This window comes from Pseudorca crassidens, chromosome 9 (assembly GCF_039906515.1).
Source record: "Pseudorca crassidens isolate mPseCra1 chromosome 9, mPseCra1.hap1, whole genome shotgun sequence".
Classification (NCBI taxonomy): Eukaryota; Metazoa; Chordata; class Mammalia; order Artiodactyla; family Delphinidae; genus Pseudorca; species Pseudorca crassidens.
In genome coordinates, this window is record NC_090304.1 from 61,013,707 (window position 1) to 61,030,996 (window position 17,290).

At 38.8% G+C, this 17,290-nt stretch overlaps 1 protein-coding gene across 2 annotated transcripts in view; it reads right to left on the reverse strand.

Moving 5' to 3' along the window:
• Nucleotides 1–537: 537 nt before the first annotated feature.
• RAB30 (RAB30, member RAS oncogene family) overlaps nt 538–17,290 on the reverse strand; it is an 86,105-nt gene continuing 69,352 nt past the window's right edge. For both annotated transcript variants that reach the window (XM_067750524.1, XM_067750525.1), the window contains exons 4-5: nt 12,758–12,941; nt 538–7,988 (exon numbers count right to left, since the gene is read on the reverse strand). In XM_067750524.1, the coding sequence (XP_067606625.1) occupies nt 7,738–7,988; nt 12,758–12,941 (435 nt within the window). In that variant the 3' untranslated portion in view covers nt 538–7,737. The remainder of the gene's footprint in view (nt 7,989–12,757; nt 12,942–17,290) is intronic.

Consider the following 17,290-nt stretch of genomic DNA (forward strand, 5'->3'; position numbering starts at 1 on the left):
CAATGTTTTCAGCTAATTGCACTCAGGTCATCATCAGCTTATATTTCTAACAGGCATTTTATTAAAAAAATACATGAACACATAAGACATGATACAGCATCCTGTTAATATCTGCATATTAACATTTAAAATCAAGTATTTTGCTTGTGTTGAAATAGATTTTATATTCAGATGTATTCAGATATTACTGAGAGCCTATGCTTGAAACCAACAACCAATTAAGAGTTGAGTTCATATGATTCCATGATGAACATGTTTGTGAAAACTATGTTTACATTTTGATCGAAAGAGATAGGAAAAGGGAAATCAGGGATTCTCTAAGTCTTCATAAAACAGCTTCTCTAAATATTTTAACTAGCTGCTGAGAAGACCTCCAGAATTATATATTTTGTATTTTATTTCATCCCTATACTAAAAGTCATGCATTAAAATGTATGCAACAATATATATGGGCACACTTTTTCCCTTTAGATGATCTAAAAAAAACTCAACCCTTTATTATCTGAAATTTTTTTTATCTGAAATTTTAAGCAAAGGTTTTTGTTTTTTTTTTTTTTGCTGAAAATAGCAATTTTACTCACACACTTACATTTATGTAAGTGTATTTAAGTAGCTCCCTTACATATCAACAAAGAAGCCCCAACCTTCTGGTATGTCTAGAGGACACTTCAGTGAGCAGAAATTAGGAGTCAGCATTCCAGTCATTTGAAATTTTCTACAACAGGAACATGAAAGCCCCAACATACCTTAAAGGGATAAAAGGGTTCACACACAAAAAATTTTTTTAATAAATCAATTGACATTCATTGTCAGGGAGCCTACAAGAAAGTTCTACTAACATTCTGCAACTGTATAGGACAAGAGAATATATATTCTTAATGATTACTTTCCAGAAAGCAGTATGTTTAGCAGCTGTTTTTCAGAGGGCTTATCAAGTTTTGCTGTTGTTATTTAATCCAGGCATGACTGTGTAACCTTAAATAAAAGCTCTGTACCATTCAACCAACTAGTGACAAATTATCCTAGCAGACCGGATTCGTATCTTTTGATATTCTGTGCAGGAATTTTTGCTTTATTAGGCATTTGGTATTCCAATTTTTATTTCAGAACTCAGTGCACATGTAGAAAGGGAAAGAAACCCTGCTAAATTTAGGTGTTGGTAATTACGTCCATCAAATAATGTCATGTATGAAATTACATCCTAAAAGCAGTTGACAAAACTGGGATTCATGACTCCATTTTTACCAAGAGGAGAAAACAAGAGCCACATAACCAGAATAATTCTTCAGAAGCATACTTGGTTATCAATTATATGTTAACTAAAGAAGAAAATACATGGATAACTGAAGAGTTAATCAACAGTAAGATTGTGATCTAAATCTGATATCAATAAGAAGCTAAGAATTTATAAATACCTATCCTGACATTCCCCAAGGGAATAATAATTATCACCTTAATGAGATTTTTCTGTCAATTAAAAAAAAATTGAGGCAGAAAGGCTATAATAAATGGCAAACATGGCCCTTTAAAAAGAAAACAGGATGAACGCATTTATCTTCTAATGGAGAATGGGATCAAGAAGAGAGAGGTTCAAATTGCACTGTGAGGTATCTCGGTAATAAGGTTAAGTTTCCTGATAATGAGTTTACGACCCTGGAATTGCCCACTGGGTAGAGAGAGAGAATACCTTTCTTGAAGTAGGTAAAGAAGTGGAGTCTCTTGGGTAACAGTTATGCCCTAAGGCAGAAGAATGGACCAAATGAGTGATTTTCTTTTAAGGCCCTTTCAGAAATGGAGTTTTTTTTTTTAAGTCAGGAGGATTCCTTGTTTTGTTCTAAGGATCTATAGTTGTATCAGACCATCCAAAGTCTAATCTTAATCAAGGAGAAAACTAATATTTGAGTGTTTACTGTTTACCAAGCATTTTCAATTTATCTAATTTTTACAATAATTCTGACAGGTATTATTACTATTAGTCTATCTTGTGGAGGAGGAAACTGCAAGAGATTGTGCTTTGCATAATGTTATAGCTAATTCATGGGAATATTAGGACCCCTAACACCTAGCCTAGTGTTCCCCCCTTCTAAATACCTCCCTACATCACTCCCGGAAGTGTCAAAGTCACAGCCCGCCAAGGGAACTAGAACACAATACCTCTGAAAATTCTGCTTTAACTCAGTAGGAAAGTAAAATTTTGACTCTTGCATGTCACAAAGTCAGTTAAAGAAGAGGGTAGCTTTTGTGCTCTGACTTCTTATCCAAAGGAGTCAAAGAAATTCTCACCCAAACTGAAGTGTTTCTCACCATACTGATGCAAGACCAATGACTTTTTTAGAAAGACCAATGAAGAGCCATCTACCAGCCTTCCAAGGTTGCAAGTTACCTTGCAGGTGGAGGAATCACTTGGGTAATGGGCTTTATTAGCAAGTGTTGCTTATAGTTATCTCTGATTTTCAAATCAAAGACCTATATTTTGTTACTTTCTACATAGAGCAATTTGGCCTCCGTTCTTTTAAAATTATTTTCAGATCATGCTTTTTCAAGAGAATCAAATCGACTAACCAAATGTCATTTGAGACTTTTCCAAAATAGATTTTGGGGCCTGCTTTTTGCCAGTGACCATCAGCCCATCTGTGACAGGAGCTGCAAAACTTTACATTGGTAATTTACGGGATTTTAACTGACGATTCCACTCTGCTAAAGAGGCCTATCCTGAAATCCTGAAGAAATACCAACTACTCACTAACACTGAGCTTGGCCTATGTTTGGCAAGTGACAAATACATAATTTCCATGATTTCATGTAGATTTCAACTTCTACTAAAACAATACCTTTTTAATCTTTAACTCAAGAATCAGTTTGTGATTTCAACAGGATATCAATGAATGGACTTGGAAAGCAATCCCAGCCTAGGGCATAACAGCAAGCCAGTCTCAACCTAATGACATGTAACCACCCTCCTTCCTGGAGAGTAGGATGCACTTTGGGCAGAAGCGCAAAGCCTCAAAAAAAAAAAAAAAAAAAAAAAAAGCTGTGGGTCAGCAGATATTTAACTGAACGTGTTACGAGAAGCAAAGTACTACAACATAGAATTTTAATAGGTCATCTGGGCCACCCCAACAAATGCTGGGATCTTCTCCACATCATCTTTGCCAAGTTCTTATCTAGCCTTTGCTTGACAGAGGCAGCCCCTTCCATGGTGAACCAACTTTTTGAGAAAGTTCTCCCCTACGTGAAGTTCAAATCTGTGGCCCTATGACCTCTATTCAGTGGGCCTCGTTCCACCCCTTTGAACAACAGAGTCTTGCTCTAATGTACTGTGTTCCTCTCTCTTTCCCAAGCTATATTTCCCTAAATCCTTCAAATATTCTTCAGATGTCTTAAATTTTAAACTCCTTCACCATCTTTGTTATGCCTCAGTTTGTTTTTAAACTATGGCTCCCCAGAATGATTGCAATGTTCCCATGGGTTTAGGAAAGGAGATGAAGTATCATCTCCCTTGCTCTAACATTATTAATGAGCTGTTGGAAGGGATGATAATTTCTTAATTCAGTATGCTTTCTCCCCAGTGTGAGAATGTCAGGGAAGCCAGTTTTCCCTCCAAACACAAGTAGGCTCATGTCACAGATATGAAATCCAAAAAGAAGAAAAACAAAAAACAAAAAAACACATCCCTCTCTTATCCCCAAATTAGTGTTCAGCCACACACTGCTTACATGGAGTACATTTTGTCAGAAGGATGAGATAACACATGTTTTTTCACTGCTTTTCATTTTCAAGTTAAGTCTCAAGAGGATTATAGTTGCACTGAAACACATCTGTCGGGGCCATGGTTGAGGAGAATAAGTAACCAGTTGAAGTTAAAAAAAAAACTCTAGAAAAAAAGGGTAAACCCTAGAAGAGCTCTTCTACAGGCTAATAGGGCAGTAGTCCCTAAAGTACTTATGGTTATGAAATACAGAGTTCTGCAGGATTAAGAAATAGAAAATGTCTATCTTTAAAGCTATTGATTTGATACATGGGGCAAAAAATTAAATAGTTTTTTCCTTATTATAATATGATCTCATTCACGTAGCTTAGTTTATTATTAAAAAAAAGAAGTTTCCATTTTAGTCAGAGGACCAATTCAAAATCACTTGCAACTGGTGTTTTTTCAGAAAGATGCATTAACTGAAACTTGATGCTGGATCTGGAAGAATTATGGGATAGCTTAAAGGGCAAACGAGGCAAATCATGATCTAACACTGGATGTCACCAGTGTCCTCCAAAGACATAAATTCATAAACAGAAGAAGAAAGAAGAATCCAGCCTTTGGTTAAATTCTGCCTCCCCTCTCCAGCAAGTCTAAATTGTTTACAGGAAACAGCCCTAATCCAAGTGTCTTATTTTGGCCAGTGGTTTTTACCTTTCTTACCAAACTCTAACTCAGAAATTGACACATTGTCAAATCAATCCATTTCACTTTCATTTTTAGTTATTTTCTTTCCTCTTTACTCAGGTAGAGGTGCTAACATGAAATGACTAAAAAAAAACAGAAGGAAAAAATGGCCAGGAAAAACTAATGGCCTATCTAAGTAATCCACAGAAAGGATAACTGGCCCCATATAATCAAATTTAAATGTTAATATAATTCAATAGATCTAACACAAGCACATAAAGGACTAAAAAGCCTTGCATAGGTAAAGGACAAAGCATAAAATCCTTTGAGGATACAGTCTGAACAAAGCCATAATATCATTAATATAAGCAAACTACATGATTTCACAGATTCCTCAAATCTGACTATATGACATGAATACGACGTGTTGTAAATTGAAGAAAAGTTCGCCATATATTTAGTAACATTATTAAAAAAAAGAAAAAGATCACACCAAAATGGAGGCAGACATGGACTCTGGTAGTCTTATGAGTCAGATCAAGCCATACTGAATTATGAGAAAGCAACTCTCTTTTTCATCCACCATTAAATGAGAATTCATTTTTATTTAAGAAGGTTCATCTTAGCAAATATTGCCAAGACAATAAGGACTAGTAGGCAAACCAGTAAGTTTAGGTCCTGGCCTGTGTTAAGATGGCCACATTTAATTAGTGTCCTTTCTCAAGTTCTATTTGATAAATTTCTGTTTAACTGAAAAAGCTCCTCTTGGCACTAAGTCGTTTATTCAACTAATATTTATTGAGCACCTACAATATTGTCAGGGCTTGTTCTCAAACTTGAGATACATCAGTGAACAAGCGTCCATAAGGCCTAATCTAGAATTCATACAACTAAGAGAAAAAAAGAAACAAAGCCCTGCATTCTCATGTGTCCTTGCTGATGTGCCATAGATGGGTGACTGTAAGTACAGAAAGGCTGGGAAGGGTAACAGGGAAGAAAGGGGCCAAGAGCAGAGCTTTCTAATACCCTTCTGAGTTTGGCCAAGAGTAGGTAAAGGAGACTGAGCCCTAGGAAATAATCTCAGAATGCAAGAGTGGCCCTACAACCTGTTATTTTACAACTAAATTTGTCCAATCTAACAATGTTCTATTCTCTGAGTTCATAAAGCAACTTTATTTTCAACACACTTATGCTGTGAGACAAAGTTGAGTCATGATATGCTGGGGACTTTGGATTTTTGCCCTAAATGACAGATAGTAAACCTAAACTTAGGGACATTTCCTCAACATTTAAAAAGAGTTCTTCTGCCCACTTTGATGAACTTTTCTAAACACCTTTACTTGCTGGCTTGGTGGGGAAAATGGGGAGGGAAAGGCAACCATGATAAATTATTTTGTTTGGTGTTTATTAAAATGATTTTTCTTTCCTATAGAGATAGGTTCTAAAATAAAAGCATTTCAAACTTCTGGGATCTCTTTCTCTTACCCATAGGATCAGGACAAGCGTGGTGAGGCCAACCATAAGTATCAGTCCCTTAAACAATATGTACAGGCCCCATGTGCAGATAGGTCGCTCTGAAACCTACTAAGGAAATGCTAGAAAGGCTTCACCAATATTGTGTCTCCACATGACTCATTGCTTTAAAACTCAGTAGCTTTCACACATCAATATATCAGGACCAAGACTGCCACCATCTACAGCAACAGTGGAATTATGTATCATATCCTTATCCCATTACTCATCCCTCAATTATACTAAGCAGCAAGCTACAGAAACATCTGACAGCATCAACAGCAAATAGGTTTAATTATTTTCCCAATTTGCATTTATATCAGTGAACAAATTGGAAGGTATCAAAGTACGGCACTGAAGAAACAGTAACACATATTCAGCAGCATGGCTTCCATTTTGAGTTCTGTTTTTAAATTGGCTAAGTAAAGGCATATATACCTCCATTTGAATTGGAGATTTGCAGTAACACATGTATATAAGGAAGGGAGGGAAGGAGGGGGATAAGGAGGAGAGGAGGTAAAAAGGGAAGACCAGGAAAGAGAGAGAGGAAAAGAAAAAGAAACAGGAAAGAATGAATGGTCATGAGTCAGAGAGTAATATTACTACAAGGAGATGACAAATGACTACTCAGTCTGCTTCTAGAAGCAGAATTTTTCTAAGGTTATCATTGCAGATACAAAAATTGTGAGACTTTTCATCTGTTGCTATTCTCACTTACCGTACTAAAAACTTCTACAAAATCCTAAGCCTTGGTCTGTCCAAGATGGATAGTACCAGCAAGTAAAAGATGTGACCTGCTATCAAGGACTGTGCTCTGCTTGGAACTCTGCACGGCAGTCCATTAATCCACAGTATTTTGGTCAGATCGGGTCTGTTTTCTCACACTACTCATAATGTTTTAGAGCTAATCTTTTATATTAGGGTATCTACCATTCTCTCTTTTTTTTTTTCCATTTTTCAAACTTTTTCATTTACTTAAAGGGCAGGAAAGATGGGAGAATTGAAGAAGAAAGTGGTAGAGATTTAGAGGGGAACAGGAAAGGAAAGTATTCTCTTTCCCAACAAATCTACCCTAGAAAAGGTGATAATGAGACTTTGAGAAAGACAGCTGATTAATGGACTTCCCTTTTTTCTTTTTTTTGTTTTGTTTTGTTTCGTTTTTATTTCTATGAAATGTATTTAAGGACATCAATGTACTAAAATGTTTGGTCTGTGAAAGAGTGGAATCATTAGCACCAAAAGGAGTCATGGAGCTTGTATACATTAATAAAACAATGATTGCTACTGTTGTCACGGGTAAAGGTTTCGTTTCATTTTTACATCCCAAAGTTCTTGAAAGTGCCCATGGAAAAGAGAAATAACACTTTTCAAAATCTCCATGGAGCTATCAACACGCACCAGAGACAGGACTTGGCGTTCCCAGTTTTGGTTTACCTGGTAGACAAGAAAACCAGGGCCCCCAGAAGCCCTAAAGAGCAGCCCCCACATGCACCCACTGACGTGCAGGAGGGATCCCTACAGTACGTCTCCCCCTGGACTGTGTTCAGGAATGCGTTTTACTTGCTTTTTTAAAAAAAACAAAAGCAACATGCTCTGCAGATCATGGAGCGCCTAGTGCAATTTTCTCCTTGATCCGACTCCAGACTGCAAAAGGGTGAAACCATTATATGTTCTGCTAATGCTGGCCTGTGGACGAGGCCCTTGGCCTGCCATGCTTTGTAAGCTCAGGAGCCCACAGGAGTCAGAAGGTCCTAGAGCGGGACCCATAGTCATCGCCAGATCTCCCCAGCAATTGGTGGCCCATCAGGGCAACTGCTGATTCCTCTTGCTTCTCCTTGCCTCAGCCTTTAGTTGAAATTACAACAAGTCAAATAGCTGATACTTTTCCCTTCTCCAGGTAAGGGTGAGGATACATTGTTCACAAGTGTGTTCTGCCTGGCTTCACTGATGAGGCGGCACGCCAAGTCAAGAAAGAGTTTCTCCACGTTATCGGATTCCTTGGCTGAGGTCTCCAGGTAATACATGTCCTGAGCTTCTGAGAATTCTTCAGCTCTCTGCTGGGAGACCTCTCTCCTTTCAGCCAGATCAATCTTGTTGCCTAAAATAGTGGTAAAATCAAAGAGGAAATCGTCATTTGACTTTTTTGCAAGTTTGGAAACATCAAAATTCAACTTCGTATCTGAAGTCAAACCAGAGAGATGGGCAAGTAAAGCAAAACAAATGTGACTGTGATTCCTGGATTGTTTATTTTAAAATACCAGTGCCATTTGTAATGGCAAAGAACTGGAAACAACCCAAAAGCCCATCAGTTGGGCACTGGCTGAATAAACTATGTCACATCCATAGTTATTTGGAGCTACTTAGCACCATAAAAAGCAATGAGGAATATCTCTGTAGGCTGCCATGGAATGAGACATTAGGATATATTGTTAAGCAAATAAAGCAAAGTTGAAAAAAGTGTATATAATATACAATTCTCTAAGAAAAATGGATGAAAAAATACACTTTATTCTTATTTTTTTAATGGGAGACTAAAACAAAATTTTAATTTTAAAGATAATGGTTACCTATGAAAGGAACAAGCTTGAGGGATGAAAACCAGCCCTTTCTAAATATACTTCATTTTATAGATTTGACTTCAGAATCTTATCAATGTTTTACACGATTACACAATTAATATGAAATTAAATTTAAAAAGCAATTCCTAAAGTTGAAAGCAAAATTAAACAAATGAACCTGTTTATCATGAAGTGGCATAACCACACAAAGAGGAACTATTTCAGGTGAGTTGAAGATAATTTAACCAGTAATTTAACCATGTATCCCCAGTGGCACATACCCTAAGGACAAAAAGAATTGAAGGAAAAAATCTTGAACTGTCCAGTAATTATCTTGTCGGTGGTAGTGTTGGCATCATTTATCTGGGGCTACTATACCTGTTTTAAGGGATAAAGCAAATGAGTAATTATGCCAGTGGCATTAGGACAGGGATTTTTAGCATGGGAGAAAGGAAATACGGATATAAGATTAATGAGGTTAAGTAAAATTTCTGTAGTCCTGAATTACAAATGGAAGTATCAGTGTGAATAATTCATGGTGTTATTTTATCTTTAAAAAATTTTCAACTTCTGTTTTGGAAATCTGACAAAGGTGATATGCCAACTGTGTTACTTCCCAACATTGCTCATGGTAAAAGTGACCCTTGATTGATAAATTCCATCTGGCCTGGGAATTCTATGTATGAATTATAAATACCTAATGGAAAGCCTTAACTTTAGGCTTCCCTGAGTGTGATGATTCTACATCTGAAGAGACCCTGAAAGTTAGGCCTGTCGGGTTGTTACAAGAGAGATGGGCTCCTATGGGGCATTGAGGCTTCTAGCCAGGGCAGATCCTGCACTTGCCTGAAGTGAGCCTTTTCCCTTCACATCTGAACTGTCCCGGGAGGTCCTGGACAGCTCTGTGGACTGCTATGAGGGCTGCTTCCACTGAAGAGGAATGCTTGATGCTGGCTTACTACTAAGCTGTGTTTCCTGTCCTGTATCCTTCTAAGTGACTGTGATACCATATGGTCTATGGTAGTCTCGTCAATCAAAACGTTTCACAGAGCCTAATGAGACAACCCCCTGTGGATGCCACAGAATTCACCATATACGCACACACACACCAGCTCTGTCCACTGAAAAGCCTAAAAGCCATCACCTAGTAAAGACGATTCCTATCACCTTGGTTGTAGCCTCTAAATACAACTTCCCATTGAAAAGAAACAGCGCTTCCTGAAGAAATGCCTAATTCCAGGTCTGGGGTAGGAAATGCACTGGATATGCCTCGAACACTTGTCATCCCAGAAATAAAGAAAATTATCAAAGATTCCTGAGTCATGTCAAAAGGACTCAGGAGCCCAGTTGAAGAAGCTCCCACTGTCAAAGTTGGAACAACTGAAGCATCAATAATAATAATTGCAAGGGGCTAGAATACATCAAATATATTTAAATCTATAGCAATATTCAAAATATAAACAAACTTCAACAGTTGCTTTTGGAAGACTAGGGAACCAACTCATTACTTTGGAAAGTAATAAATGGAAAAGAAAGAATCAAGCATTTTTCTTGACTGTCCTATGAGAACAGTACCTTGGAATACCAACTATAAAGTATATCTGCTAAAACGAAAAACAAAACCTAAATCTGACCAGGCTCTAGATTTACCTACATATCTGCCACAAATTTAGGTGATAGAGGAACATATCAAATGATACCACCAGGGTGAAATAACAAAATTCAGACTTGAAAACTCCACAGGACAAACAAATGCTTTAACAAATAAATTCCCAGGGAGCAAAAATGGAGGGATAAGCTATAGCTAAAAGGAGAATCAAAAGACATAAAAATTAATTACAACATACAGACCTTATTTGGATCTTGATTTGAATAAATTTCTGATGGATGAGTCAATCAAGGACTCATTAATATTTTTTAGGTGTGAAAATGGCATTGTGGTTAGGTTCTCTTTTTTAAAAAATTTTATATCTTTTATAGAGATACACACTGAATAATATAAATTGAATTAATATGACATCTGGGATTTGCTTCAAAATAATCTGAAGGGGAAGGCAGATAGAAGAGATGGGGAAAAGATAAAATAAGATGGGCTATGAGTTGTTAATTGTCAAATCTGAGAAATGGGTATATGGGTGTTCATTATACTGTTTTCTCTATTTTGCTTATATTTAAAATTTTCCATAATAAAAAAAATTTTTAAAGCCAGTGCTGGAGCCGCATAGCACAGGGAGATCACCCCTCTTTGTGACCACCTAGAGGGGTGGGATAGGGAGGGTGGGAGGGAGACACAAGAGCGAGGAGATATGGGGATATATGTATATGTATAGCTGATTCACTTTGTTATAAAGCAGAAACTAACACACCATTGTAAACCAATTGTACTCCAATAAAGATGTTAAAAAAAAAAAAAAAAAAGGCCAGTGCTGGGACTTTCCTGGTGGTCCAGTGGTTAAGAATCTGCCTTCCAATGCAGGGGAAGCAGGTTCAATCCCTGGTTGGGGAACTAAGATCCCACATGCCACGGGGCAACTAAGCCCTTGTGTTGCAACTACTGAGCCCATGTACCATAACTACAGAGCCCACGTGCTCTGGAGCCCACACACAGCTAGAGAGAAGCCCACACACCGAAACGAAAGATCCTGCATGCTAAGATCCGATGCAGCCATAAATAAATAAATAAACTTTTTTAAAAATAAAAAATAAATAAAAAGGTAGTGCCAGGCGTCCCTGGTGGCGCAGTGCTTGAGAGTCCACCTGCCGATGCGGGGGACACGGGTTCGTGTCCTGGTCCGGGAAGATCCCACATGCCGCGGAGCGTCTGGGCCCGTGAGCCATGGCTGCTGAGCCTGCGCGTCTGGAGCCTGTGCTCCACAACAGAACAGGCCACAGCAGTGAGAAGCCCATGTACCGCGGAAAAAAAAATAAAAAAAAAAAAGGTAGTGCCTCTTTCATACTGAGCTGACTGATCATGTCCCCTCATACATTCATTTAACTTCCTTTATATAGAATCCCAAGTAGTAATGCTTTGACTCATGTTCTCAAGGACTTTATGTCCAAAGTGGAGGTCTTTCAAGCTCTTCACAGCAAAGGTTCTCCATTGTGCAGGAGGGTTTTCAGGACCGAGCATGGAGCATTAGCTCATAGAGAGGCAGATACTTAACCCAGCAGCCTGAAGGAAAAGTCCAGCAATCTGTTACAAGGCAGCACGTTACAGCTGGATAAACACAGGCTTTGAAGTCAGTCTTACATGCTGAGTGACCTTGGGGAAAGAACTTCACCTGTCTGAGCCTTGCTTTCCTCATCTGTAAATTTGGGATCATGACACATAATATTCCTAATATGATTCCTGGCACATATACACTAGCTATAACGCTTTCTATAAAGTGTTTAACTTACTGTTAACCATGATTTTTAACTTAATGTTTCTGAGGTTCTCTACTGGATTTCCAAAATTCAGGTCTTTCTAGAATATACAACAATGTTCCTTCTTAGGAAGAAAACTTTTTCTTTTTTTTTTTTTTGGCCACACAGCACAGCATGCAGGATCTTAGTTCCCTGACCAGGGATCAAAACTGTGCCCCCTGCAGTGGAAGCTCAGAGTCCCAACCACTGGACTGACAGGAAATTCTCACGAAGAAAACATTTTAACAACCAAATATTATTAACATTTTTCCATCACCAGTAGAGGATTTTTAACAATCTAATCTGGTTTGCCGCAATTTCATTTTTAATGGGTGCATTTGTCACCACAAAAAAAAACCATGGGTTATTTTCTGCTTTCCCCCCATACTAAATAGAGGTTCTACCCTCCTACAAGAGGAAACAAACTGCAGAATTTCCCTTATTATTTCTGAAAATTAGAATTTTTCAAATCAGTATAAATGTAAGAAGGGAAAAAATTAACCAAAGTCCATTTTTTTAGGCAAAAAATAATTGCTTCAATAATGAATTCCTTATCAACGTAGATATATTTTACTTCTAGACCAGCAGTTTCCATGGCCTAGATTTTTTTGTAATGTTTAGCAGCCCACATAACTTTCATGGCAATCCACCTTCTTCCCTAGAGCCTGCACTGATAGGAAAATCAATCAGCAACATTTTCTACTTTACTTTTCTAAACCATCACCATGGGATAGGATCTATTTCATTTTCTCTTCAATTTCATTTAGAAGAACTGAATGTTGACCACATGAATTATACAGCTGTAGACTATACTCTCGGAAGGTACCAAGGCATGTGGCCTTATGTGATTCTAAATTCTCTGATGCTCACAAATCAATGTCCCTCCTCATTAGTCCTTACTTACCCACTAGCACAGTGATGACCTTGTTGCTAGCATATTGTTCTATCTCCCGCAGCCACTCAGGAAGGCAACGGAAGGATTCCTCACAGGTTATGTCATAGGTGAGGATCAAGGCATTGGCGCTTCGGTAATAACTCTGGGTGATGGACCGAAATCTCTCTTGACCTGCTGTGTCCCAGATCTGGAGCTGTAAAGGCATAAGAGAAGGATCAGGTTGGTGAAGCAAAAAAGAAAGACAGCACTGCCTTGCTTTAGTTTAGAAACAGAAGCACCTTCACCCAGATAATTTCATGGTTATTTTTTGCCCCAAGAAAAAGGCACCTACAATTTTTTTAAAGATTTGTTGGGTGAGCCTGGTTAAAGATAGGGATTCACTTTGATTTTTGTTTTTTAGTTTGTTAAATTATTTTGAGTTTCCCCTTTATTCTTTTTTTTTAAGGCATTTAGATTATTTTTGTATAACTTCATTTAAAAGGTAAAATTAGGGTATTTATAATCTACTTAATTTTTATTATAAGCCTATTTCCCATAAGAATTGCTTTTTTTATCTGTAGACTCTTCATTGCTCATATCTTTAATTTTCCATTTTGTTTATTTCCTAAATCAGAAAGTATATTCCTATGTCTTATTAAAGCTTTGCATTCATATAACATATTTCAAACGTTCTCCTTTTGGTCATAAGCAATCCCTTCTATTCTTTATAAAAAATCTTAAAAAAGACAACCAAACTATTGAGCACTTACTTGCCAAGCTCTATTCTAAACACTTTACATAGAATAACTCACTTAACCCTCACAACAACTCTATGAGGTAAGTACTATTCCTATATCCATTTCTTACATGAGGAAACTGAGGCACAGAGAGATTAATTAACTTGCTCAGTGTCTCACAGCCAATATGTCCTAGAGCTGATTCAACCAGGCAGTGTGGTCCCAGAGTCCCTGCTCTTAATCATAATGCATGCCCAATTACAAAAGTCGGGATCCAGGGCAAGCTGTCACTGTGACTGTTGGCATTTCAGTCAGCAACTGGAGAGGGAAAAAAAAAATCCATTCAAATGAATATATTAAGGTATTATCTTTGTTAATGAAAACAGGAACAATGCCATGGCAGGCAAAGAAAATAATTTCTCTCCACCACTTGTAAGCTCTGTGACCTTGGGCAAGTCATTTAATCTCTTTGGGCTTCGGTGGCTTCTTTATAAAAAGAGGTTAATAATATGCAAACTTGCTGAAGTCATTTACCTGATGGTTCTAATAACAAAGAAGGCAAAACACTTCTCACTTCAACCTGAATTTCCCTGCACAGAGCAGACCTCTGAAAGAGAACTCTTCCCCAGAGCGACTGCTGAGTGCAGAACAAATCCGAGACGTTGAAAAATCACACCAACAACAATCTTCCCTTCTAACTGCATCAATTTCACATGTCACAAAATGCCTTCACCCCCATTAACAGAACATCATTTCCTCAAGGGAGACCTTCTGGAACCTTCAGATTAGGCCAGATTCCCCATCCCCACCCCCAAATAATCTCTCCTGCAACCTACCCTGCAATTCTCCCTCACAGCACCTGACACACTTGAATCACTTAGTTACTTGTAATAACTTGTTTCAGAACCGTCTTCCTCACTAGACTGAAAGCTTCATGAGGGGGAAGCTGGGGTCCATTTTACTCTCCCTTATCCCCTATACCAAACCCAGTGTCTGGCAAAGAGTAAATGTTCAAATATTTATTCACGGTCTCATTTCATCCTTACAACAACCCAGTGAGGTAGGCAAGTTTATGCCTCTCTTTCATTAACAGGTTACTCGCAAGGCTGGGACACAGACTCCAGGCCTTCTGACTCCCAGGAGAGGACTCAGTCCATACACCGTGCTGCTTTGCTGCCAGAGACTGATTTAAATGTACATCTGCATCCAAAGAGGATGAGGCAGTTGGTATCAACCTCTGCTCAGACCAGTTTAGCTGAGGAGACTGATGAGTGACCGGTGGTCCCTGCCACCAGTCAGTGGCACACAGGCTCTCCTTTGATTTGGAGTCACAGCTGCCCTTTGATGATGTACATGAAAGCCTGTGTATGCTGAAGGCGACCATACAGATGTTACAGCTTTTGCCAGGACAAAAGCTACTTCTGTTCTCTGCCTCAAACCTAGGGACATGGTTCCCCTCTGCCAGGCTGTGTCTTAGAACAAGAGACTATTATTTTAATGCCGCACGGAGCCTCGAGAAACACTTGTGATTGGATTTAGTACTGCCAATCATTAGAAATCAGTATGTTCTCATGACTGGCACATCTTGAGAACAGCTCTGAGAATGAAAACCACTGAGATATTTTCTAGAATACTGACTGTATGTCTTGGCTGAGATGTAGGCTGTTTTCCCAAAGAGGCTGCCCGTTTCTAGCCCTATGGTTAATTCCTGAGGAGATCCATACTCCACTGCCTTTATTATTCAACTTGGTTTCACTATTCTCTCTGCAATTCATTTGCTCTTTTTCAGCATTTATAGGTCATTAACAGATGCAGAACACTGTGCTAAGCACAGATAGGATGCAAAGATAAATAAAACACAATCCCTGATCTCAAAAAGCTCCTAGTACAGGGAGGATGAATACATAGTTGACTAACCATGGTAACATATGAGATGTTTTATTAAAGAGGGGCCAGCAGGAGAGTGTCTCCTGGTGTTAGTCTTATGTCCATGAATATGTTCTCAATACCACTGCCCTGGGCTTTCTAACCACTCTCACCTCCAGTATGGGGCTGCACCGTTGTCTACTCTTTTCTTTGTACCACCACTTACACCTCTATTGCCTCTGCTACAAGAACGTACTGCAATCGTTGGTTTACTACTATGTCCCCTTGTTAGACTAGGTTCTCTAAGGGTAAGGGCTGCCTTTTATTTAACCTTATACCCCTACTGCCTTCCTAAAACAGGCCATGGTATGTGGTGGACACATTGGAATGATGGCTAACTGAATGAACAAAGGATGGTGGAATCACAAAGGAAGGATGGATTCATTCTGCTTAAATGATTAGCAGAGTATTAAAGAAGATTTCACAGATGAAACGTTTCAGCAAGATGACAGTAAGTTACTAGGGAACAAAGATGCTTTACCTAACACAGTGCCTGGCACAAAGCATCCACCCTAACACAGGATGGCTGGATAAATGAAAGGATGGACAGATGGCTGAGAGAGGAAATACAGATGCATACTTTCAAGACTTTCCTATCTATGCAGTATATACCTGATGAGAGAAAAATCCAGCAAATCTTCTATTATAATTAATCTCCTAAGGTTAAAATGTCATAGACTGAGCTTAGAGTTTTGCTTATTACTCATTAATTTATGATAGGCTAAAAAAATCAGTGGTTAGGAGAAAATTCTATATAAGCTTTAATTATATTTTCTACCCAAGGTCACCTTCATAATACAGACCACTTTAAGAGAAGGGCCTCTTCCTCAACTTTGCCTCTACTGATTGGGCACTAAGACTTAATAGCTATGAGAATCTTTCTATCACCTTTGCTTAGCTGCCTGTGATGTTGGGAGTCATTCTAGAAAGAATGGGACTTGTAGGAGAGGCTGAGGGTGGATGATGAGCAGTCAGGAGAGAAACCGGGGTTCTGGTCCTGCCCTGCCACTCGCCAGATGGGTGATCCTGCACAAACCACGGGTGGATTCTCTTTCCATTGGTTCTATGGGGCCCTGAGAAAGCCTGCAAACTACTAGTAAAAAGACACTTAACTCTCACCAAGAAGAGGTATTCAGTAAATGTTAAAGAACACCAACAATAATAAGACAACAACTGCTTCCTTAGTGAAGCCTGGGCTGCTCTCCTCACGTGTCCAAGTGTTAATGAGACCCTTGGACTAATGTGGTTGAAGAGGGTCATTTTCTATCTTGATTCTACATATACGGCTAGAAAAAATCCCAGGCAAATTAATTAGGACTGGATTTCGGAGATGAACCAACTCTCACTTCTCAGAGACGAAGGTCCAGAGGCCTAAAGTGATGATGGGAACGGGCACTGTGCTGTGATACAAAGATGAGTAAGATACAAACCTTGTTCTTGGGGAGCCTGTGGTCTCGTGGTAGAGTTAGATGCTATAAAAAGATGGATTTTAGCTGAGTATAATAAGTACTTCAAAATGAGGTTATGGTTCATGGAAAGTGGCATAAATGTAATACCTAAATCTGGGGATTCAGGAAGGAAAAATAAGCCTGTTCTTTAACAATGGGGACCATTTCTTATTCACTGCTATCTATTCCCAGGGCCTGGCATAAGGCAGGCATGAACCTTTCTGGTCAAAGGAATGAACTCATACATATATATGTATATAAATGGGAAACCCAAACATCTGGGAATACAATGCCTAAAACAGAAGTTACCTTAACCCAGCTCCTTGGGATGGTACCACCTGCTTCTGCTGGAACAGGAGGGAACTACAAGTGGCTCTTCCTGCCTCCGCCTCTCGAGTGCACACGCCTGGCTCCCTTCTCTCCCCACCCAGCTCCTTCTCACCACCCCAATG